The sequence below is a fragment of the Eleginops maclovinus genome, chromosome 16 (genome assembly GCF_036324505.1).
Source record: "Eleginops maclovinus isolate JMC-PN-2008 ecotype Puerto Natales chromosome 16, JC_Emac_rtc_rv5, whole genome shotgun sequence".
Taxonomy (NCBI): Eukaryota; Metazoa; Chordata; class Actinopteri; order Perciformes; family Eleginopidae; genus Eleginops; species Eleginops maclovinus.
In genome coordinates this window covers 6513427-6539823 of record NC_086364.1, presented here as the reverse complement: position 1 = coordinate 6539823, position 26397 = coordinate 6513427, and the positions used below count along the sequence as shown (strand labels likewise).

At 39.8% G+C, this 26397-nt stretch overlaps 1 protein-coding gene across 1 annotated transcript in view; it reads left to right on the top strand.

The window, feature by feature from the left end:
- The first annotated feature begins 17580 nt into the window (after positions 1–17580).
- The window catches only part of LOC134877704 (protein shisa-6), a 69059-nt gene continuing 60242 nt past the window's right edge, over positions 17581–26397 (top strand). Inside the window, exons 1-3 of the mRNA XM_063903302.1 lie at positions 17581–17635; positions 18132–19049; positions 22968–23125. Of these exons, the coding sequence (XP_063759372.1) occupies positions 18490–19049; positions 22968–23125 (718 nt within the window). The 5' untranslated portion in view covers positions 17581–17635; positions 18132–18489. The remainder of the gene's footprint in view (positions 17636–18131; positions 19050–22967; positions 23126–26397) is intronic.

Sequence of the window (26397 nt, the reverse complement as noted above, 5' to 3'; positions counted from 1 at the left end):
ATTCCTTAAAACAGAAGCCTCAGATTGCTGATAATAAGAGTAAATATGAAGGTTCAATTTCAAGCTTGTTATAGAAATAAGTTATTGGGCTTTTTTTATCAACTAAGATTTGTTAGAAAATGTTTTAAATTCTAAATGACTGAATTTATTTGAAAATTGGGCTCATTAATATATGTTAACATATATATTTGAGAAGTACAATATAAGACAAGCAAAAGTTTAATTTGTGGGCCATATTGCATTATAATTTTAGAATTTGCAGAGTACCGATTCAAAATGGTCTGCGGGCCGCATTTGGCCCCCGGGCCGTAGTTTGGACACCCCTGCACTACACAATCTGTCACCAGGAGAAATCCCAGAGGAGTCTGTCTGGTCTTCAAACTACGTTTTTCTCACGAATACAAGCGAGAAGTGACACGGGAAATGACGCGGATTTCGAACGTTATGATGTTTTACCTAGAAACTGTCAATAAGTTACTTTGCTTAAGCTTGTTAGCACATCAGCTAACGTTAACTTCAGTGAATTGTGTAGCCTAGCTACAACTTAACAGTTCAAAATCAGGTTTCAAACAGCTGTGTCGACTTGTGTAGGACAACGCTTGTTCTTCTTTTTATAAAGTTGTGCAGCTCCTCCCCGGGGCTTTTCCTCACCCCGTGTCTTGCGCTCTCATTGGCTGTAGCTCGTCGGCGCACCCATTACCTGGCACAACTCTTTTCACACTACAGGATTTGGACTCGCCGACAGGTCCAGATATTTAGCTTGCTAGATATCAGTCGGGCGTCGGGGACGAGTCGGGGAGGCGTCGCTCTTGAGCAGTTCACACATAACGATCAAACGCCGACTGCTGAGCGCCGATTTAACGCCAATTTAGCGCCAATTTAGCGCCGACTCGTCCCCGACTCGTCCCCGACTCGTCCCCGACTCGTCCCCGAGCTCCAAAGTCCGTCTGGGAGCGTCCGATTGGGCTAAAAATCCTGTAGTGTGAACTTGGCATAAGGGGTTGACTTATCACAAGAGTGCCGGCCAGCTAACCAATCAGAACAGACTGGGCTCTGGTTTCAGACAGAGGGTGAACATAGATGCTGCAGCACACTGCAGTTCAAAACCTTTTTGAACATTAAAGCAGGGAGACATGTCGCAATAGAGGCACAAAATACAATAATGAAATCTGACGATGAGCAGGATAGGGCCTTTTTAATGACATGCTTGTTGCACTGTATCCCTTGCTTATAAATCAGCGGCAAAGTATCATACGGAAAGAAAATCAATCGCACGTATATCTGAATTCCACTTTATTTATGAAGCTTGGTGTTTTTTGCTTACCCTGTCTGAAGTTTAGTTGGCCGGATAATCTACCAGGACAGTTAGCTCAGATAAATCAAGCTGGTCAAACAGGAAACCCCCCCCCCCCCCCCCCACCAAAGGCCTGTTTATGTGACCCACCTGGGAGCTCTGCCATCAGCGTGGGATGTCCTGGTTAGGATTCCTGTTCAATCACTGCTCTTGGCTGCCGCTCGTGTTGCCTGTGGCATTTTGATTGAATGTTTTCTATTCACACACAGAGCTCCCTTTAATGGCCCTTTTTCATGTGACAGTGATATATATGCAGGTAATTACAATTGGCTATGATGGATAGTGCTGTCTGATTTACCATGATTATCCTGAGATTAAACATGTTTCAGAAATCTCAAATGTCAAAAACTATTACAAAGTTGCAGGAGGAGTTGGTTCTCCGGGGTTCTTCATTTTAAATGATGTTACTGCACCGCTAACCGTGAGTGTATGAATTTCTACTTTGTGTTAAAAAACAATTTGGAGTCTAGATCATGTGATGTTTGTGAGAAGCAATGCTCCACGTGCCATGAAATATGACAGGATGTACTTATGAACTAAGTGCGCCTTGTTTGGGGTGTTTACATCTCTCAGCATGGCTGTCACAGCCCGGAGTGTGAAAACACACTCATTGATGTTTAGACAGACAGGTTTCACCGACCTGACTGAAGCCTGTCAAAACGCGAAGGATGCTTTATAGACGTGATGACAGAGTCTTCAGTCAGTGTCTGTGGAGGAAAACAAAATGGAGAAACGACTGCCAAACACCCTTCCCTTTAAGTTCTTTAATTGTATTATCGGCGTATACCATTATTTTTGTTTTAATCAAAGTCCCTGTTACATTGCCGGGAGACATTTATCTCCACTGTCATCATGAGTAACAGTTTGTTTTAAATTGACTTCCCTTATTAAGTAAAGGTTATGCAGTAAATAAAAGTAAAAAAAAAAAATTCAAGGTTGTTCTCTGAAAGCTTGGCTGGGCGGGTGCCAGGCAGGAGGGAGGAAGCCAAAGAGATTCCTGAACTAAGAGGACATCCGCCAGAGAGACAGGGCCTTAAAGTCTAATTGGTCTGATTAGAGGAACGCCCCCGCCAGCACTTCTGATTAAGTGGAGTGATGGAGGCGATAAAGGCCGACTGGCATGTGGCGCTGGACCATTAAGTGGGTAAAATGAAACAAAGTTCACTTCTTGGCTGGATGGAGATCGTCCTGTCTCATATTTTATCCTCCTTGCTCAGCGAGATGGGACCATATCAGTCATCCTCTCATGCCAGCGCCGGCTCCATGTGTCTTCCTCCTGCAGCCATTTCAAAGACTGACACATGCTCAGAGTGTGAACAAAAGCAAGGGCAGAGGCAGGAACATTTCTGCTCTGAGAGTTTCACATTTTCCTCCTCGGTCGTCGTTTAATGGCCTCATTCCTTTTCATTCTTTTTGTATTTATGCTGCCTGACCCAAACGCTTTTCCTCCCGCACCTTCTGCAGTATGCACAATTCAATATTTGTACTTACTGTAGTGTATGAAATAAGCAGATTAGATTTCATTTTCCTTTGGAGACACACCAACAAGATAAAATCCAGTTTAAAAACAATAACTGCCGGTGAGAAGAAAGCATAGACACCCATGTAGCGCTGCAGGGCGTTTGCTTTAACTAAGTAAAACCGAAAAAAAACCCGATTTTCTTCCAATTCTGGTGACGTATGGCTGTTTTCTGTTCTTCAGCTTTGACAGATGTGCCTCAGCGTGTTCAAAACTCCCTCAGGCATCTCTCTCAACACTCCATGCACACTACACCAAACATAAAATATGAAACATAAAAGTAGATATGCACATATTAAAACACAAGGGGCATATTTATGTCAAAAGCTCATGCCTCAGCACTGTCAGCCCTTGCATTGTCATTTTGGGACGCAGGTCTTGTTAAGGAATTGGGTAGTTTGTGCTGGCTGAGGAGGAGGAACGGTATGCATGTTAAAGAGAATATTATAACCGCAGAGAAAACCTAAAGCTAATCCTCACACCTAAGTGCATAAAACTGGATTTATTGGTCTCGACGAATCAAAACTCACCTTTTCAGAACTGCTTTTAATCTGTAATCAATGTTGTGTTATATTTTCAGTGTGTTGTGCTGTTGCGTGGTACTGTGAAGTGTCTTTAAAAGCGCTCTATAAATAAAAACATTGTTATTATTATTAGATGGGGGTGGGGTCTTGTAAAATGCATCATTTGCAGCTGCAGTGTCAGCAGCAAGTGTTTGCTTTAGCGTCACAACGCAGGGTTATCAAACAGTCCTACTTTGTCCCTTATAGTAAGACATAGTGATGGGAAACATACTTGTTTAATGTTAATCAAGTACTGCATTTTGGTACCCATTTGATGTAGGCCTAATTGTACTTTACTTGAGCATTCCTATTTTACAACATTTTTACACAAAAACACATCTCTCAGGTAAATATTGTACTTTTCATTTTTCGGACAGCTTTAGTATCTTTTCAGCTTACAGTTTTTATTCCCCTTTCTGTCCAGCGGAAACAATGAATCCAGACAAAGAAGAGCAGACAAAATAAGAGGACCTGGCAAGTGTTGAGACAGTTTTCCTTTTTCTTAAACTTAATAAAGTCTTTAAAAAGCTACTTGATCCCCTGGAAAATGCAATGTAAACAAGCTAAAAGCAGGGCTGTTTTTCTGATAAAGTCATGAGCGAGAGAGATACTGTACATGGTCAAATGCAACATGGACATTTATGCAGCACTGATATTAACTGAGGAAGTGTCTGCATCTCTCCCAGATGAACTGAACACATTTTATGCACGCTTTGAGAGGCCCCTGGCTGTGGAGGCCCAGAAGGCCCAGGATCCCTGCTCACTGGTTTTAACCAGTGCAGATGTGTGTAGATCTCTGAAAAGGATCAACACACACAGGGCTCCTGGACCTGATGGCATCCCTGGTCGTGCTCTCAAGGTGTGTGCAGTTCAGCTGGCAGATGTGTTCACAGACATTTTCAATAGGTCACTGCTCCAGTCTGTAGTCCCCACATGTTTTAAAGAGTCCATCATTGTCCCTGTCCCCAAAAAGACAAAACCCATCTGCCTCAATGACTACCGCCAGTTGCACTCACCTCCATCATCATGAAGTGCTTTGAGCGGTTAGTCAAAACTTTTATCACCTCCTCCCTCCCTGACTCACTGGACCCCCTGCAGTTTTCCTACAGAGCAAACAGGTCCACGGATGATGCCATCTCCCTCACCCTCCACACTGCCCTCTCCCACCTGGACCAGAGGAACACTTATGTGAGAATGCTGTTCATTGACTACAGTTCAGCATTCAACACCATTGTGCCCTCAAAGCTCATCATTAAGCTCAGGGACCTTGGGCTCAACAGCGCCCTCTGTGACTGGATCATGAGCTTCCTAACGGGCAGATCCCAGGCAGTGCGGATGGGGAACATCACATCCTCCACCTTGACCCTCAACACCGGAGCCCCTCAGGGTTGTGTGCTCAGCCATCTCCTCTACTCCCTGTTCACGCACGACTGCGTGGCCACACACAGCTCCAACACCATCATCAAGTTTGCTGACGACACGACCGTCTTCGGCCTGATCACAGACGGTGAAGAGACGGCGTACAGAGAGGAGGTCAGAGCCCTGACATCATGGTGCCAGGACAACAACCTCCATCTCAACGTCAGCAAAACAAAGTAGCTGATTGTGGACTACAGGAAGAGGCAGAGAGAGGCACACACACCCATCACCATCGACGGGACTCCTGTGGAGAGAGTCAGCAGCTTCAGGTTCCTTGGGGTAAACATCAGTGAGGACCTGACATGGACACATCACACCAGGGTCATATCCAAGACGGCTCGACAGCGGCTCTTCTTCCTCCGCAGGCTGCGGAAGTTCAACATGGACTCCAGGATACTCTGCAACTTCTACAGGTGCACCATCGAGAGTATCCTGACTGGCTGCATCACCACCTGGTATGGCAGTTGCACCGCCCTCTACCGTAAGACTCTACAGAGGGTGGTGAAAACTGCTCAGCACATCACCAGGACGGAGCTGCCATCCATGGAGGACCTCTACACCCAGCAGGGTAGGAAGAAGGTCGGTAGGATATTAAAGGACCCCCATCACCCCAGCAACAATCTGTTCTGTCTGCTGCCGTCTGGCAGACGGTACCGCAGCATCCGGACCAAGACCACCAGACTCAGGGACAGTTTTATACCACAGGCTATAAGACTACTGAACTCCTGAGCTCTGTGAATGTCTACTCACATCTGTTTATAGTACACACATACATATATATATATATATATATATATATATATATTATACACATCTGCCATACATATCTGTTTATAGTACACATATCTATATATTATACATATCTGCCATATACATCTGCTATACATAATATATGCATCTGTCCATACCTCCTCATTCAACAGTGTAAAGTGTTTAAATACTCTCAATGTATTCCACATATGTATATATTTCACATCCTCAAATCTTTATTGTTGTTATTGTAAATATTCTTCTCTCTTTTTGCACTATTTTATTTATCTTATTTGCACCATGTATGTTGAGTTGTTGGATGAGCATGGGACATAAGATTTTCATTGCCAACATATACGTTGTATATGATGTGCATATGACCAATAAAACATTGAAACCTTGAAACCTTACTGGGGTTTTAAATAAATCACTTTCTGTTGCTTTTTCTGTTTAAGAGCAAAAAAAAGCCAGCCTGTGATCTGAGGTGGTGGGTGTGAACAATATTTAACAAGCAGGCATGCCATCTATACTCACCGGCGTTAGACACACATAAAGGAGAGACACTATCTCAAAAACCAAGTTACCCACCTCCATTGTTGTGCAGCAGGAGCCCGGATATAATATCCGTGAAAGAACTCAAAGCTGTGATCTCGTTTAGCCTCAGCATCGGCCCTTTCTTCTTTTTGATCAAACACTGTCCACTAACCTAATGTAAGGAGGAAGAAGGCTTAAGAGATTCCACTTCTCATAATACACGTCAAGTCCTTATTGCCTCTTGGTTATTAAAAGTAAATGTTATATCGACATTTCACTCACTCTGCCTTATTGCTTCCTCCAAGAATCTGATGGTGAACGATTGTATCTGAAGATTCTTTTTTGGACTGATTCTGTAACATGAAGCATAAGTTGCCAGAGCAGAGGTGAAAATGGAGACTTTGGTTTTGCACAATTTAAAAGTCCATCCATCTTCTCCCGCTTATCCGCCAGGGTCGAGGAGGTAGCAACTAAAAAAAAAAGAAAAGTACACAATTTATATACAGTGCAGAAAGAGGCAGAAACCCATTCTGCTTATGTTATGCCTTAACACTTGGAACATTCCAATATAAACACAAATGTGCCAAATCACGTGCAGATGAAGCAACTTTTTTACCCACTTGACAACACGTGTAGCATTTAGAAAACATTCACCAGCTTGACCTTACATGCGCAACCTAAACAAAAGACGCTGCAAAAAGCTCAAAACACAGCGGAAACGGGGACACTAAAAAGTGATGCACACAGGTTGAACCAGAGTTTTGTTAAACGTTCGGGGATTATAAAATCTGTCACTTTAGGCAGAGTTAGTCTGCTTCATAAATGTTTTGTAAGTTGATTTGAAATAACTATGTTTGCTACGTTAGCTAGCTAGCTTACAACATATCTGCAATTATATTGGAAGGAATCATCCAATCACACAGTTAAAATAAGACAATAAACAGTTTAGGTATGTTTCCAGTGACAGCTGCAGTAAACGCGCTGCGGTCCCAGCTGTGTGCATCACTTTATAGTGTCCCCGTTTCCATTGTGTTTTGCAGCATTTTGTTTTTGCAGCGTTTTATTAATGGCACACTTTTAGTACATTTGCACAATTGTTTTGAAGTTGGTGAAGATGTTTCTTCATTTGCATGTGGTTGGGTATTTGTGTTTTCATTTTGAAAGAGCCGCGCATTTCTTCCAAACATAATGTGTTGGTCCGTTGTCCTCTGTTGGCAACTGTAGAATGTGATGTCAAGTACCATTTTATAGATGGACAATATTTTGTTTAGTGAAAAAAGTCAATTGATGATGAAGTTTCCCTTAATCGGATGAAAATGATCCTCTGCAAGTGAAACACTTAGGGGGATTGAGAACTCATGATTGGCGGGTTGCAATAATTGTTCTCAGGAATTTTCCTTTATCTACAATTATTTGTAAATAAAAACACATATTTGAGAAATGATCATGTCGCAAAGGCTAAGCATCTGAAGTTTCTGAGATGAACAACTTTCTTTATGGTTTACCGTTACTCTGCGTAATTAGGTTTTCATGATAGCTCACACAACTCACGCTATGGAGTCTCTGGGGAGAGTTTCACTGCAAACATACTGTGGGGAGAGCATAAAAATGTGGGCATTGGATTTTTCATTTCCTATGTTCTGCCTCTGCAATGCATACCCAGGCGAAGCATGATAGTTTAATTGGAAATCTGTCTCTTTTTTTCCCGGTTGCAAGAATGTGTGTGTTTACCAGAACGCCTCCCCATCCTTAATAAAGCACCGCTTCCTCTCAGTCTCTGCCCAGTGACAGTTCCTAAAGCTGTGACATTTATTTCCAAATGGTAATTGATTCAGAGGAAGCTGTTAGTATGCAGCTACAATTTAACAACTGTCCTCTTGGGGACTGGAGGAGGGATCAAGCTCCCGAAAGCTGAGACAAGATGTTTTTATTTTTCGTGTTGTTGTTTTCCATGTTTTAGGCAGCCCCACCCCTGGAGATGGGAGAGAAGATTGGATAAACTGAGGTGTCTTGTGTTTTGCTTTTGCCCCCCCCCCCACCACCACCACACACACACACACACACACACACACACACACACACACACACACACACACACACACACACGGCTCGTGTAGAGGGATGCTGCTGAGGCCGTTATTGATTGGATGCCACTGACAGAATGGACTTTGTCACAGGCAGTACTCTGCACCCTGGCTGCAGGCTGTGTTTACTGGTGCGTTCTACCTGCGAAGTGGAGGCAATAACACCACAACGGACAACAACAACAACACCAGGGACGGACGTGGAGCAGTAATCCTCCCAAGATACTGTCAGGCCCGCTGAACAGAAATAATGGCATCACATGCAGCGTGCAGGCTCCACAAAATCGCCACAGTTCTCACTCATGATTTGTGCTTACAAGCACTGTCCATGGACCGTTACAATTAATACACAAAGAGATCATTATTAACCATACTGTAGAGTGACCTCTGCAGTCACCAGGGTTCCTCCTTACAGTGTGTTTTGCTTCAACACACATGAAAGTAATCACTTAGCATCAGGCTTGGAGAGTGTAAGAGTGATTTTGATATGAAATATCTTGGTTTCTTCTTTTCTAAGGTTACATTTTTACATACACTTAAGTAAAAAACATCCTATTGATATTTAATTTCTCTTCATTTATTTGCATTGCATTTAATATTGTTGTCATCCAAAATAACAGAAAGTGATCAAGTGACATTACTTTTATATTTTGATAATCAGGTTTGGTTACATATTGCATTTTTTTACAGGTAGTTTAAAGTAACCCTCCCAATCCTGTTTGTCATGACAGGATAGCAGAAAAATGGCTGCGCCCGAGGATTATTCCTTTCATTACAGAGATCCAAGGCTTCTCTTGAAAACAAACACTCGTCCCGGCATTCAATTTGAAGTTGGGTTGCAGCAGAGGTGGAATGAGTTTAGCACCACAATCTTAGCTAAACAAGACAAATGCACTGTTTTCGACAATTTACAGCCTTTAATTGGGTCTCCTCCCGATCATTACTGCTGCACAAGTGATGAAAAGGAGGAAATCATCAAGGGCTCCTCTCCTAATCTTTTATCACACCACGTTTATTTTCTCAGAATCACACACACCAGCATGATAAGGATGCATCGTAACAAGAAGTTTCTCCTTTACTACAAATACAACCTTTGTATTGTTTTTGATTCGACGTATAGAGCAAAAATACATCTGTTTGCTACGATGTCCCTCCCTAAACTGCAATTTAATTTTGACTACCAACTTTGATGGCCAGATGTCTCATAAATACTTGTTGTGCGTCAAAAACACCAGCGATAGTGTGATGTACTCAAACACGCATGCACACACACACACACACACACATACACACACAACACACTGCTTCTATTTATTATTCACTTTGCAATTATTCATCTCCTCAATGGAACTCTGCAACTTTTCCTTCCCTCCCTTCTGCATTGAGGTTGTTTACCATGAATTCAAACATTTTGACAAAGATGCTGAAAGGTTTAATTTCCCCTGACCCCTCTTTGCATTCTTTAGGAATACATTTTAGTATTTAAGGTGCAAATCATTCAGTCGCGTGGGCTCAAATTAACAGCAAATCCAAAAATCCCCCTCTATGCATCAAAGAGCAGTGAAGTGTGACAAATAAAGACATATTACAGGAATCAACGCACCAACAGGTCTCTCTGGGTGCATAATAATTTGATTAAAGGCAGGGATTTATTTTTTATTTACCTGGTCTGATGGATGCTCCTGATCCCCTCAGACTGTAAATCTTTATTCAAAGTTGAAGCTTTTATTTAGTTTCCCACATCAAAAAAACCCACAATTTAACCTCACACTGCAAACAAAACAAGCGCTATTGAACAGGTAATAGATGTTTGGAAAGATTACACCCTTGTCTTTTGATTAACGGGTTTATTTTCTTTAAAGGAATGCCGCGTCTTGAAAATAAAACCGACTGCACAGTACACAACAGTTAAACATATGGTGTTTCTGTATCTTGAAAGCAATGTGGAACACCTACAAAAGTGGGGGGAAAAGCAGTACAGTTTGTTTTATTTAAGAGACATAATGGATTCATCAACTGGCTTTTTGTTTCATCATTGATCCAAAAGGCTTCGTAGGCAGGAGTGCAAGGCATTGTTTAATTTTCAAAGTCAAGCATCTTGTTAGTGGATGTTAGGCTCTGCTAATGCCCTTGTCACCAATCTGTCCCTGTTGTTTTTATCACTACGACCTCCAATGCATGCTGGGGAGGTTTACAAATGAGGTCAAGTGTGAAGTAACAACATTAACCCTTCCCCTTTTTAATTTTCAAGCATCAATCTGTCACATTTTCTATCTGCACTTAAAGAGGACATATTATTCTTATTTATTGGGACTTTAGACTCGGCAGACCATTTACATGCACAAAAACCTACATAACATACTGCAGGAAAGGGAAAACCCCATCTCCATGTGTGAGCCAAACACAAGCTTAAACAAACTAAAAATTGTGAGTAGGACGTGTTGTCTAAACACTTTGAAAATCAATAGTTTCTGTCGATATTCTGAATCGACGCACCAAAAGGCTGAGAAAACACAGTTTTTTTTAATGGAAAATGAAACAATTGTGGAAAATGGATAACAGTGCTTAAGAGAGAGAAGGTCAAACACTGGCTTGCTTTCTCACCTCGGCACAGCTGACCAACCACAGTGTGAAATGGGTGTGAAAAACACATTGTCAGTTTCTGCAACTTGTAGAAATTAGTATCCCCTTATATTTTCTCTGTTGGTTCACCCATTCAGATACAAAGATATGTGGTTATGTTGCATTGAGTATGCTATTTTACATACCCACTGTGACTGGACTATTCTTTTGGGACATTATCTACGTAGATCAATTCTGCTGACTCTGTTTTAATTTGCTTGTCTTTTTTACCTCCGCCTGCCAAGAAGGTTATGATTTTGGTTAGGCCTGTTTGTCAGTTTGTCTGCAGGACCACGGAAAAAATACTTGCCCTTATTAATTGAAACTAAGCAGAAGGTTGTAGCATATAGGGTTAAAGGAGGAACATATTCTTTTTTGAACAGATTTAACCAAAAGTCCGATATACACGTTATGTTTGGTTTTTTTAAACAGCCTTTTGGAGGGCATTGTTTCCAAGTGCCCTTCTAGTTTTTTAAGGCGGTGCATGTTGTTGAAACTTTTTACACTTGTTGTTAAATGCTGCAACCCTCACATGTGGTATTGCACATCTGGTAGTGACCAAAGTATAAATATTTAACTTATTAATATAAATGATTGTATATTATATCCACCAAATCAAACAGATACTCATTGGAAACAAATATAAAGGGTTCATTTAGGGTTTTAATATACCAGGGTTTCCAGCTGCATCAAGAACACCAATGAAACTTCAAAATGAGTTTCATCAAATTGATAAAAACCCTCTAGGGTGTGAGGAGCACTCTCCATAAAAAAAAACAACCTAATTTACATAATATTTGGTAAATAATTCAGGATCTCTCGCCGATGGGATTAAAAGTCTTGGTGACAGGTGAGTTAGCAGAGTCGAACAAGCTCAGTCAGAGTGCACCGACACCCTGTCATCACTCTGAATATAATCTGTAAACTGCAATATTTTGTTCTGCCTCAAGAGACTCTTGTAATTAATAAATAGCATTTGGCAATTAAAATTGTCAATCAAAACCCAGTTTTTCTCTCCCCACTGTGCAAAAAGCTGTTGTAAGTCTGTGAAAATATGTTTGCATATTTCTCGGGGGAAGCCATCACTGACAAAATCTGTTTTAAATAGTTCAAAAACGAGTTGATCGAAATTATACAATTATTTCCTTCTAGTTTTAAATACATACATAACCACGCATGAAACATATGGATAAACAAATACAAAATAAATGAACCAACAACATGTATAATGGTTGGAGACAGTTTCAAAACGTAACTCTTTGTAATGAAATTCTCTTTTTCATAATTCTTAATCTAATCATTTTATTTCATTACATAACTATCCTCAGTCTTAAATTTAACAGTTCATCTCATAATAATTATTTGTATTCATGTATAGTTTTATGGGTTATGTTACTTTTCATTTGACATGTTATTTCATAATGTTACTTAAACTTAATGTCAAGATTTTTAGGGATTGTTTCATTTGTGCTGTTATCCCAGCCCTCTCCTCTTTCAGCCAATCACATGCCCCCTGTATCTATGTAAGTAGAACACAGTGCAGCTGTCACCAATTTAGCTAATTAACTCATGTTAGCTGGTGCAACAACAATGCCAAATGTACTCTGAATCCACTGTCTACAGGCTGCTGTAAATAAACACAGACAGAGTAAGTACTGTAAAACCTCCATAACCATTAACATGAGCTAAACATGACTACCTAGCTAGCCGGCTATCTATCTTGGTTGTTTTGATATATTTTATTCACCCTCAAGTGAAGAGCCAGTGTTTGCAGTGTTAGCTAGCTCATTTTAGCTCGGTGTGAAGAACAGCTTTGAAGGAATCAGCTAATGTTAGGTGCTGCTGTCTGTTCACTTTGATGCTGAATATTAAACCAAGCTCACAACCTAGACTGGCTACTGGACGTGAAATACACAGTGAAATAAAGTTATAATTCTGTGTTCATTGTATAATCATACTAGGAACTCCCAGCACAACTTCACTGTCTTACAATGTGCATGGAGAACATTGTCAATGGTTTAATATAATGCAACAAGTGTATAGAGAACAATTTTGTTAGTGAAGCTTATTTAAAAAAACAGCTGCAAGATACTATTGAACTAAAACCAGAAGAAGCTGATTGGAGCTACAATAAAGCTTCTTAGACATTTAAAACGGATTTGACACAATGAGATTCAAATTTAAAACAAAGCATTATACAAAATGGTTACATGCCAGCAGAAAATGCCCCTCAGTTGAGTTTATATTATTAGACAAGCCAACTTGTTCACAGGTCAACAAAGTAGAGTCAAACTCATGTAGATCCAAAGGTGCATACAATAGGAGAAATTTGACAGACTATAAGAAGACACTACACAGGAGTCAAGTTGTTAGATATAAACCAAAAACATTAATGATCCCACCAAAGACAATTGTAACTTTAAAGTTTGACCTTCTGCTTAAACAATTTACTGCTTTGTTATATCTGACTTGGACAATCTGAAAAACCAAAACAGTTTGTACACTGCACCTTCTTTAACAGCCTGAACCGTGAGCATAACTTTTACTTAAATGGCGCTAATATTTTGAAGTTCCAGTTGGTAGCACAAAAAATTGCCAAAAAAAGGAAGCATTCTATTGAACCGAATTAATTTGTATATAAATACAAATGTATGTATTTTTAATTATAATTTAATATTAAACCCTTTCAGGCTTCCTACCTTTGTTTCTTAAGTAACCTCTGACTAATTATTAGTCTGATGCTCATACCTTTTAACAACATATGTTTTTTATTCAGTTTACTTCAAAATGTAGGTTTCTCTGCAGGCCTATGCACTCAGTGTGAAGTGTAGAAGTAATGTATGTCTTTCAGTCTCTAGGCAAAGTATAGGGTATTAGATGCTACAAGGCCCACAGAATTCCACTAGTGCAGCCCCTTTATTGATACACAGTCAAACCAAAATGATGGTAAGATTCAATTTGCATGCAGTGGTAAGCTTTTGAAGCAAGGCGTGACTGCCTGGCTCATTAACAAAGTCGATGGAAACGGACCCTTGAACAGGGCCCAGTGTCAGAGGAGAGCAATTCCCTTCTGCACCGGAACTGGGGCAGACATTTTGGTTGGTGCTCTGAGCTAAGCCAAATCAAGACCCACATAAAAGAATCCCTGATTGAAAGACAAAATATAGACCAATTAGATACTAGAGATGGAATGTGGGGCAAATATTCGTGATGCTAATCAACGGGACAATTACAAGGCAAGACACTTTCAAGAGCCTTCCCACAGTGCTCTTAAGAGCTGTATTACTTTCCCCATGTGATTGTTTTGTGCTGTTGGCATGGAAAGCAACCTCTGAGCTCCAGATCTCTTTACGTCATTCATTATTTCATTGTTCTGAAAAAATATGGTCTCATTATTCTTCAGCCAATGTCGACCCCGTTGTTACCTGTCAGCGCTTTTTGCTGAGGCCAGCTTTGCGCACTCAGAGCTGTTAAACACTAATGGACAATCGCTCTTCCCTTTGTGCTCAACATGCCATCTGATGTGCCATTTTGACTGACAGAAGAACGGAGGGCCAATTTGCAAAGGCTGACTTCCAGAGCATCCAGTGTGGAAAGACATTCATCAAAAGCTCCGTGCCCTTTTTCTTGCCTTCCTTGTCATATTATCTGTACAGCGCTGTCAGAGGCACTGTGGAGTTGATCACACTTTATTTCTGAGGCCTGCGTGAGAAGATCACACGGCTGCGGTAAAGTATAGTTGGGCAATTAATGTCCACTTCCTCTTCTGTCTGAGGGTGTGAAATTACCAGTGTGAGATAAAGTACAACTAAAATCCATAAGTATAAGCATAAATCATCCAGGAATCAAGATGACTTTTTAAACCATCTGTTTAACATCAAAAGTGCTGTGATATGATAACTTTTAATGAACAATTTAGGTGGCTATAATCGTTCATATGTCTCAGTATATTAGCCACAGAGGTATATTGGCTACAAGGAGCAGAACAATGATTCACAACTGTTTTTGGGAAAATTTCACCCTTAATAAATAAAAAAATAAATGTTAACTTTTAACTCCTTATCAAAGGTGACACATTTATATTACCTTAGCACTTCAAACTCGAAAAGTTTATTTTAATAACCAACAATAAAAGACACATCATTTTTGACTATAATTTGTATCAAATGTGTTCATCTTCTATGACGATTGATAGTTGTCGTCATCGCTATTGGCAAGATTGCAGTTGTCATCTTAATTGCCGTGGGCACTGAATTCATGGTCACAATAGACGTCTTCACTGACGTTAGGGTAAGTGCTAAAGTGTTTATTATTATTAGTGTGTAATTATAGGTGTTCCTCTTAAACCATTACACGGTATTCCAGCAACCTAATTCACTTTGGATGACACATCTCTTCATCATCTCATATGGGTGAACTTTTTTTAGTTGGTTATATTTGTGCTCTTAACGCATAGTCTAACTATCTACCAGTAAACATGCTTTAGAACAGTTGAGCTCATGCTGTGCAGCCTTACGTTATAGTGCTAGTACTAAAGCTTCTAAAAATATATATATATATATATATATATATATATATATATATATATATAAATAAAAAGTGTCTTTTCCTGAGATAACCCACTAGGTGTATATATAAAATATATTTTTGGGAATGGTGTAGTCATATAAAACATGAAGTCTTAGGATTTAATATCTCCCTCTGTGAAGACATGAGGCTTGAACAAGGAGGAGAAACAAGATAAAACTGAATATATTTGACACTTTGAGACAGTCTGGAATTGGAGAAAAGGTGGTTTTAAATACTGTAAAGCTACTGAAGGGGAAGGTATATTCTGCACTATATGTTCGGGTGTCAACTACTGAAGAAACTCCTCATCTCATGCAACCTGCCTCCAAAGCAAGCTCTTCCGCTACCTCCAGATTTCACTGTTGGAATGTTGGGTTATGTTTTCAGCTAATTCTGATAATTGTTGCTCCTTTATGGATGGAAAAGTTAAGGTATATTACAATAAATAGGCTTTTTATACCATCAGTAACTTCAATAAGGTCAGTGTTGGAGAGAACAATAAATAAAATTACATCGTGCCAAGGGGGCTACATCAAACCTTTGTGCCATAAAAAGAAATAACAGCAGACCTTGCCCAAACACCATTCACCTTGATCAAACAGCACTCAGGCCGGCTAAGACAAATAAATCTTGGCAGTGGTTTGAGTCTGCACACCAGATGGATGAGCTTTGACACGTTAGATAATAACTGAGTGAATGGGGACAGGGGAGCTGAGGCAATGACAGCAAAGTATTTGAAAGTCAATTTGACATGGTTTCCTTTTTCACTGTCAAATTACCTGTCTGGGAATTTTAATGTTGTAATTTACACCATCTGGTACAACCACATTTACTGGGTTCAAACCAATTTGTGAATGCTATTAAACCTCTTTCAAAATGAAAAATAACGACATACCATTCTTTCGATCCACAAGTTCTCCATTTTAAATGTCTTTGTTAACATAGACCTTCAAATTAAGGAACAAGCATACACATTAGTTGAATGTTGAGGTCGGATGAAACAAGAGGAATTGTTCAATATGTTTTTTTTTTGTTGTTTTTTTTACAGATCTGAGTTCTTCAATAAAACACACAATTTGTGAATAACTTTTGAGTCAACTGAAGTTTAAGATTTAAAGTTTACAGTTTTAGATATACAGAAAATCTTAGAAAGAACTCACACGATGTAAAAAAAAAAAAACCTGTAAAAAGGTTATTCATTTTAAACAAAGTGTTTCTGAGACTAGAAAATCAGAAAGTATTTAAATACTGTGGTGAATTAAATCTGTTCATATACAGTTAGTTACGTGTTGGTGTATGATACTATGCTGTTGTAATAAACCTTATTATATACAAGCTGATGTCTCCGGAGACTTATTCATCATCTTCACAAACATCGCTACAAGATATACTTCAATACGAATAATAATGAAGTTCAATTTCAAATTCAAGGTTATACATCTTAGATAAAAGACAGAATCAAGAGAATTCCGTGAACAAAGGTTTAATTGCAAAAATAACTCTAAAATGACTCTGACCTTTAAATCCGTCTTTTCAGAATGTTATTTTGATTGGATACTAAAATGTGACATTTGTAGATGCATGTTTCCAGAAACATAAGAAGAATATTTTAAAGTCAGAGTATAGTACCTCATATCCAAACTTCTCCACAGTTGCTCTTCATATAATAACTAACCTGCTTTTATTTTGAAAGTCACTAAGAAAAACAAAATTCCAACATGCACCAGTCAATTTTAAGCAACCAAATCCCTTCCAGCTCTCCCTCTGCACTGCATGGCATTTGATTTATAGTTGTAAAAGTCAACGAATTTACACATTTGCCCACACACACGCACAGAGAACGTGATTGGTGAGTGGATGCAGCTTGTGTGCGCACTGATGCGTGAATGTACACCAACAGCTGCGCCTCGCCTCTTACAGACAACTTCTAATACACTGTTATTTTCCAGTTTTTTCCAGCGAGTATCGAGGGAAGCAGCATAAGACCAAAGCATGGTGGGGGGGAGAGATGCCGATTGATAATTAACTGAGGTACCTGAATCTGTGACGTGCGTGGAGGGTAGAGGGTGACGAGAGAGAGAGAGAGAGAGAGAGAGAGAAGGAGAGAGATGGAGGGAGGCGGGCTGGAGAGGAGAGAGAGGTCTTGCCTCTTGTCTTGCCGAGGCTCTTGGATTCAGTGGCACTGGTAGAGACAACCCCGTTACCGGCCACCGCTAACCCGGTAAGTCGTCTTCATATTCTCCCTTTCTCTCTTTTAATAGAGTATTTAATGTGTTATCTCTTGAGAAATGAAATTGAAGTTAATGCTCCCTGGAAGTCGGATAAAAGAAAGTTGATGCGTAACATAAAGGCGAATGAGGCGAAAAAAACGGTGCACAGCAGCATCGTTTTAGTTCCTGTGCAAACCAGGAACACTGACTGTGTCTATCACTTACTTAAACAACCTGTTTTATGTTTAAAGTCTAAATAAAATAGAAAATGTTTTTACTTTTTGACTCTGAAGCGCTCCAAACAGCCACATGGAAACTCGGGCGCTGTCCGTGGTGCTGACAGTGTGCGTAGCTCAATAAAGACTCCAGTTTGTGGCAATTACGGACCCAAATTCGTCTTACTACAAGGCCAGCTTATTCAAAAAAAGTTCCTCATGGATACTTTGCCTATCACAAAGTGCTATTTGCTCAACTAAATCCCTCTCTACATGTCTTTCTTCTCCACAGGGTAACTACGACCCTCGATCCTACTGAAGCTCAACAGCTCATGGTGAAGATTTATTAGAGGACATCGCGTCTTTATCGCTTCTCCCTAGTTAAAGAGGACATTTGGCAAAAGCGAACTTTTATTCAAGAAAACATATTTACACTGGATGGCCAAGTAAGAAGATGCTTTGTGTGTCTAAAGAGCGCAACATCTACTACACCAAAGCATATACCAGCGTCAGTGAAAGCTTGGCACATACAGGAGTACCTGCGATGACGAAGCCCGCAAGAAGCTCCACGCGGTAAGAAGTGGAAGAGTGATACTGAGAGCAGACAGAAGTGCGTGGAGGCCAAAGAACAAACACCAGTGAGTCCTCAAATGATGGGGATAAAGCACCTTCTGCTTCTTTTGATTTACTTAGACCCGCTGAATGTGCTGTGCACCGCCACCAACAACAAAAGAAACAAAACCCCGACAAATAGGAAGCCAAAGGTGAAGGACCTGAACGGCAGCACCACCGCGGTCCCGCTGGCCGCGGTCGTCCCGGGGAAGATTACACAGGTCCAGGCTCCTACGGTGCAGCACGACACCTGCCTGGGCTACTACGACGTGAGCGGGCAGTACGACAAAGAGTTCAGCTGCAACAACACCGACCATCGCTTCTGTTGCGGCAGCTGCTTCCTGCGCTTCTGCTGCGCGGACCGGGGGAAGCGGCTGGAGCAGAAGTCCTGCACCAATTACAACACTCCAGGCTGGATCAAAACCCAGCCCCCCTCCCCGGCGCCAACAGGTGATACCTACGACCCGCAGCTAGACCAGACCAACACCACGGTGTACATCACCTGCGGGGTCGTAGCGCTCATCATTGCGATTGGGATTTCTGCTAAAGTTGCCTATGATAAAGCCACCAAGCCCCCTCAGGAAATGAACGTGCACAGGTAAGAATTTGAAATTTTTATTAATTTTGAAAAGCTGAAAAAGACACTATAAAATGTCCACAGAGCATGATTTCACAACATAAAGGTAACCCGTTTGTTAATACTTGAAATTATTTTAACAAGAAAACAAGTTGAAATGCGTGTAGACAAATACTGCCACACAACACTCTATTTATACTGTCCATCTCTCATTTGAACAATGAGTTGGTCCTATTTTGCTCTGTGAACTTTAAGTTTAAAAACAGTTCCCTGCAATAGCCTTGAAGTATAAATCCATCTTCAACTGCAGACTAAATAACCTACAGCCTCAATATCATGGGTTCATTGAAGCTCATGACCTTTAACACATGCCATTACTCTCTTCCCCGGAGCCTCCCCGTCAAAAATGTCAAGATTGTATACCTTTCCGTGATACACATCCCACTCTGTGTCAATCCTAAGAGAGGAAGCGGGTGGTATTCTGTGTCCGTTCAAGCCTAGAGGGATAGTAAATGCTACTGAAAGCCATTATGAGTGATCACATTCACCCTGATGGGAGTGGTCTCTTCTGTCTATATTTCTAAATCCTCAAGGCACCAGTAGTGGTCAGTGAATTGCTTGATAAGCGTTAAAGCAACATAAAAACCCATCCTGTGGCCATTTCAGGCACCAGCTGAACAAATTGTTACATAATGATGTAGAGAGCAGACTCCAGGCAACATATCTATCTTCCACAAAATGGTTTCTTAATGTTGGCAATTATATACGTTATCTGCAGTTGTGTCCTGAAACAAAACACCCGGGAGAGCCTTGTGAGTTTAGATTTGAGTATGTCTCTATAGATTTATGCTGCAACTCCTTGCCAAAAAAAATCAAATTACTAAATGATGTGCTTTGACGCTGTTGATGATGCCAGGAGATTCTATGAATTATTACTGCATTCATGCAGTTATTGTACAACTTGGTATGAAATCCAAAGTTTTTCTTGATGATGTTAACACTTTATGACAAGGTAACAATACTCAAGAGCTGTGTGGCCCTGTTTGATTGAAATAAGGCTTACAATAAGCAAACAACTGCATAACTGTCAACATTTTTGGATCTAAATGGTGCAGAATCTGATTGGTGTGCCATTCCCCATTTAGCCACGCCCACTTCAAAGTGGAAAAAAACTAAACATTTTCAAGGCTTTAAAGGTAGATGAAATTTGTCATTGAGCTATATCAATTACTTGTAATTTTTTTTCAACTAAAAACATTTGCTGGTTTTAAGTTAGCAATTTAAAGATGGCCACCTTGGCTGTAAGCCTCCAGGCAGCTTTCTGGTATCTTGTAGAACAAATGCCAGTACCTTTTCTGGCATTGAGTTGTATTTAATTTGTAGAAAAGCCTGTGGCAAGGTTTGTTATTGGTTTATACCATTATTTTATATTGTGTGGGCATTTACATTTTCAGGGTGGCTCAATGGTCAGGACACATGTTTTCATCCTGTTGCCTTTGGTTTCTTTGTGCAGTTTAAAAAAACATTTACTGCCTTTCTGTGCCATACAACACTGGATCATAACTGCGCAGGCTGTTTTTAGTGTGATGCATGCTGGAATATAATCCACTCACACTAAAGCAGACGTTGAAAATATTTAAAAGGTATAAATGGGTCTTTGATTTTGATTAGGTCTGACTAAAATTTGCCACACGCTGGTAAAGGACCAAATCACAGTCACTTAGTCATTGCCCTTATCAAATCGTCACTTGAGTCACCTGCCATTAGCCAGACTCTATTCTGGGGCAGAGGAGGACGTCTTCCGTAAATTTAAGGATATGAAGATAATTGAGCATTGTTATGCCTCGGTCATTACATTTTGACACCTGCTGCTTTGAAAATGTCAAATAGGATTACTCAGCTTCTCTGAGAAACAAAATCACATGTTCTTGATGATAAGGAAACAAAACTGTCCAAATTCTAATCCAACACAAAGGAGCTCCTTCAGTAAATCGCACTTAGATTGAATTTAAGCTCCAGTGATCGCTCTAAGTGTCTTTCCAGAAGTTGGCACAGTCAACTTTTAATATGCTTATAGACTCAGGAGACTTTATAATACAGTATTTCATTTGAAACAACCAAAAAAAACAACAAAGCTCATGATGCAGCACTTTTTCCAATTCTGCTCTGAAGAAATGGTGAAGTTTATCTCTTCTTACTGAGCTACAATCCTAGCCATGGGGCATACTTTCCAGTGGATCTGCTTAATGCCCCCACTTCACTATGAGAAAAAGCCATGAGAGTATAGTGTAAATGAGGAGGCATGACTTGCTGAGTGATCAATAGTGTTTATTTTGTTTTCCTTTTTATGAGTATTTTTATATCACCAGCCATTTGGCACATAGAGCTGTCGTAATGATGTCTGCTAGACTAGACCTCAGAGGCTTGCAGCAGACATTCATGCTGACAGCTGTGACCAAGAAGTAGTAGTGGAACATGGGATTTGCTTTATATTTGGCAAGGGTCTGCTCCAAAAAGTGGATGCTTCTCCATTGTAATTTAGACTCTTACCTCTGCGTCTGAGTGAGGCTTGTGAGCAGAATACTGAGCTGTTGGCAGACCTTTGCGGTTTCGGCCTGTGACCTTCAACGAGAACAAGAAATGCAGAGTGAGAGCTAAAGCCTGTGGTTTGAACAGGCTCTATTGATCATTCTCCGCAGATGCAATTTATGTGGGCTAAGTGGTGTGAATAATGCTTTGTTCTCTGATTGCAGGACTGAAAAACTGAGTTAAAAGCCAACACAACTGAATGTGCAAATAAGTTCATTGCATGAGAGCAAAAAAGCTTGTGTTTATGTTTTAATGTCCGCTGATTTAAACGTACATTTGGTAATACACCGGTATCCCCAAAGGATAGATTTCAAAGCAAAAAACTATGTTTAATGTCATCCAAGTTGTTAAATAATCTTTCCATAAATATCCATCTGTCTTAAAAGGCTGTTGGTACATTGTTTTGGGTCAATACATCCCCAAAAAGGAACAAAACCAACAACGTTTGAGTCCATTCCTGTCTGTGATTTCCCAACCCACAATGACAAGCCATGGTCCCAACTCACACATAAGACATAAACCCTTACAAACATTTCATCAACAAAGAATTAATTCATACATTTTGAAATTGCTTGGCACTGTCATGTAAGGAAATGTTAATCTATAAAGGTGTTTCAACTTGTCTGGTTTCATAAATAGGCCACATTTTATACTTTCTTTTTAAAACACATGTTGATAGTTGTTCCTGTTTCTGCAAACAACTGTAGCTCTTGCTGCACATGACATAGCAGCCAACTGGGACAATACTAAATCAGGTCGCCTCTGTCTGTGAAAAAGAAACGGCTCAAGTGTGCTCATCCTGGAAGGAAAATGCTATTTATATACTGTATATCTCCCAAAGTCACAGAGTTATGGAAAACTAGAATGTGTGGTTGCTTTAGGTTGACTTTGACACAGTTAAATTCGCCTTTCATTTCCTTTAAGAAAACTCCGACACTCTATCACACAGGCTGACACTGTGCCTTCAAAAGTTGGAATTGGTGTTGGTAAAATATTGCTTTTGCTGTATTTCCCAGCTTCAAAGAAGAGACACTGACTTGACTCCTAATAAATGTGCCTTGAGCGCAAGTCCGGCACACATAATAGGACTTGCCTGAACCTTGTGTACCACACTATTGAACATTTAACTCTCTTGTGACTCCGGTTATAATTAGGATTTACTCTAAGCCTTTCTTCATACCTCTATGATTCAAATTGGATCCGTAGCTAAATAAATTACGAAGACCTTTAGGGGAACATGATGGGGAAAAAAAGAGAGGGTAATGTAAATTGGAAAGGGAAACATTTCAGTTTCAAGAAATGTTTTTTTAAAATAATTAAACATTTTATATTTGTTTGATTGCTTTCCAGAGCCCTGGCAGACATTCTGAGGCAACAAGGACCAGTTCCAATATCTCAGTATGAACACGAGAACATTGCAGCGATGGATGGGTCACCTAAAGACGAGACGCCGGTCAGAACCTCGAAGAATCACTACACACCTGTTCACGCCAAGGCATCGAACCATGGTAGGTGACACTGCTCAATTCTTATACAGATTTCCTAAGGGCCAAGTCACTTGTCTTGTATTTGGCTTTTACTGCATTCCCATTAAAAATAAATCCAATCTAACTGTTTTTACGACTAATAAAGCTCCCCTTCGTTTTGATTGACATCCATGGAAATAGATGGACGGGCTGTGAATCTTAAGCTTTTCCTCTCGATCTTTTTTTAAAAAGAAAAACTAGGAGAATTAAATGCAAGGCTCTGACTAAATTCTCATCTTCTATAATTATAATTGAGATGTAAATGATCATCTTCTGCAGGATATGCAAGCTTTTTGTGCAGTGCTAATTCTGTCGTGCAGCGCTGTTCCTCCTTTTTTATCCGGTTGGTCTCCAGATCCCTGCTCTAGGGATCAGATCGTTTGTTAAGTGCCCTAGTATGGTGTCCCAGATTCAACAGTGTTGTATTTCACTCGCTTGTGTCACCCGGCCTGCCTCCACCCTCGTCTCCACCACCATGGAGGGAATGTGTCAGTGGAGAGCTACAGACTGTACTGAACTGCAGGATGTGAACAACTTTTCTCACTTTTCTGCAGCAAATTACTTTTGAAACTTTTGTAATCAAGCTGCCCGACCAAGTATATGACCTTATTCTTGGTCAACGATTGCCAAGGTTCAAAACGTCAACTGCCAAATGAAGGATTTTTGGGTGCTTTCCGGCGTAATATGAAAAAACTGCGAAATCCTTCATAGAGGAACATGTGCAACATTTTAAATCCTACCATTATTGAGGCTAATGTCAATTTAAGCATTATGATTTTTATTGCGCGTTGTTTTGGCCGAGATAGCTGTGCTCCGTTGCTCCTCCTGGTGGTTAAGTGTAATTTATTGCACATTTCTTTTTGTAAGCCTGCACCATAATGCAAATGATGAACTAAAGTGATAGGGACCTTATGACATGCTGTAATACTTGTTGTCACTGTCTTTGATACTGGTGGGTGCCCGAGATATAAAATCCAAATGATTCTATTTCGAGAGCATATGCTATTATACTAGATCACGTTACCACAAACTCGGGTTGGGGTGGGAAACTTGCTCATTGCTTCCACCATCACAGCTCATTGCTTCCCCCATCACATACAAGAAGGACGATGTCAGCTTACTGGTCAAAGTGATTGGCAGCCAATTTAATGGAAAGACATTTGCCGAAACATCATATACGTAAATGTTCCGCAACCAAATGTAAATAGCCAATATCAAATAACATCCTACCAGTTTACAATCACACCCCTTCCACATCATCCACATAAAAGCATGTAGAAAAGAGATTGGAAAGACCCATGAGTTTTAGCATTACATCTCTGAGAGCGTAAGGGATTTCAGGAAAGGAACAGGCTATTTAATTCAAAGTGCATGGCCTTTTAGATTTGTGTAAACAGTGCTTTGGCCTGGTGCTCGTTTCTGTGTAGTCATATTTGTAACTTGTAATATTGCTCAGTGTAGGCCATAGTGCCTGGAGAGTAAGCAAACATCGTCACCCTGTGTGATTCACAGAGCCACACATCACTGTTTTGGATAAAGCACCCACAGAAAAGATGTCTTAATTGTCCAATCCTTGTCATGTCAGCCTGCTATTGTTTGCTGCATGCACAGTAGGACGTCACATTGCAAGGGGTGAACACCTTTGAACAGAGAGGCAACGATGGAGGCACTACAGGGAAGACGTGACTCAGATTTTATGAACAATTCCTCACTGCGATGTTAATTTAATAATGGAGATGACCGTTTCTTTCAGTGGGGAAATGGTTAAAGCTAAATCATTTAAAATGCCATTTCTGGGCATTAAATAACCCTTGTTTTGGCTTCTCTTAGAAGATTTCTCATTTTGTCAATCTTTCTCTTTCAATGCCCGTTCACAGTGTTTTTTTAAACTAAGGATGGAATCTAGGTTAGGATAAGGTTAGTGGTGAGCAGTTACTTGAGTGAAAGTACTATTTTATACTATTACCGCACTTTAAAAATACTCAATTTCAAGTATATGACTGCATCGGGAACGGTACTATGTTGAGGAAAATTTACTTGGGGCAAAAGTACTCATTGCAGAAAAAATTGTATTTAAATATTTGAAAATATTGTAAAGCAAAAGCAGATCTTCTCATTACAGAAGTTGGAACTGTGAACATTTTTTGAACCAAAACCTTCTTAGCAAAATTGCTGCGATTAATTTAACTAACTCATGGAATATAATGTGGATGGTTTAATGCGTACGGAATAATCATATTTTAAAAGTGTTTCCCTTAATATTTTGTGTTTAAAACCTGGATGAATAAAGATATTAATAAATAAATATATACAAATAAATATAGTATAAAGTGTTTTTTGTATAAAGTAGTCCTAAATGAAAATACTTGGGTAAAGTGAATGTACTTTCCACCAATGATGGTAAGTAAAGAATGATGACAAAAATATAGATTTTAATAAGGCATGTTGAAACACTTCCTATAGTCTAAGCAGAAGACTTACTCCCAGCCCTTTCACGTTTTAAGAATGATTACAGGGAGTAACAATATGCAGATGATTTCTTAAAGTATATCGTATTAGCAGAATAGATGAATAACACAATTTAGACTTTTTTGTTTAACCATTTCTTCTTAAATATGCAGTATCTCTATTTTTTTATTTTATTTTCAACAACATAAATGATGCAAAGCTGGCCACAAAAAACTAAGTGTGGCATTTTGTAATTGAAGGATCCAGGGTAAATGTATTGTTTCCACTGTCAGTATTTTCTTTGCCCTCAAGGTTTTCATTAAATAGAAAGGTTTGGTTAAAAAGGGATTAAATATATATTTAATAAATGTGTTTCCAATCAATATTACATGTTTAAATCCTTTTGTGAAATGGTGGCCTTTATGAGGGGAGCCGGCGGCTACATTGATTCCTCGGTTTGAAAACATCTCCTGGGTCACACCATCAGATCAGATTCGATAGAAAAGAAAGATAGATTTGAATAGACTTTCAGACATAGCAGCACATACAAAATTTTAAAAATGGTTCTGTCACAAGCTCTGTTAATTGATGGTGCCTTATACAGTTTGTACCCTTTTTATCACTGAAAAAAAAACATTCAAAGAGGTTGATGCAGCTATGGTGGATTTCTGGATTTGAACTGAAGACATCAGCAATATATGCTGTGAACTCATCCCACTCAATGTTCCAGAGGAGATATTGTGCCTAGATGAAATGCTAATGAAGTGTGTCCTGGGATGTGGATGGTACTTCTACAACTGTCCTTG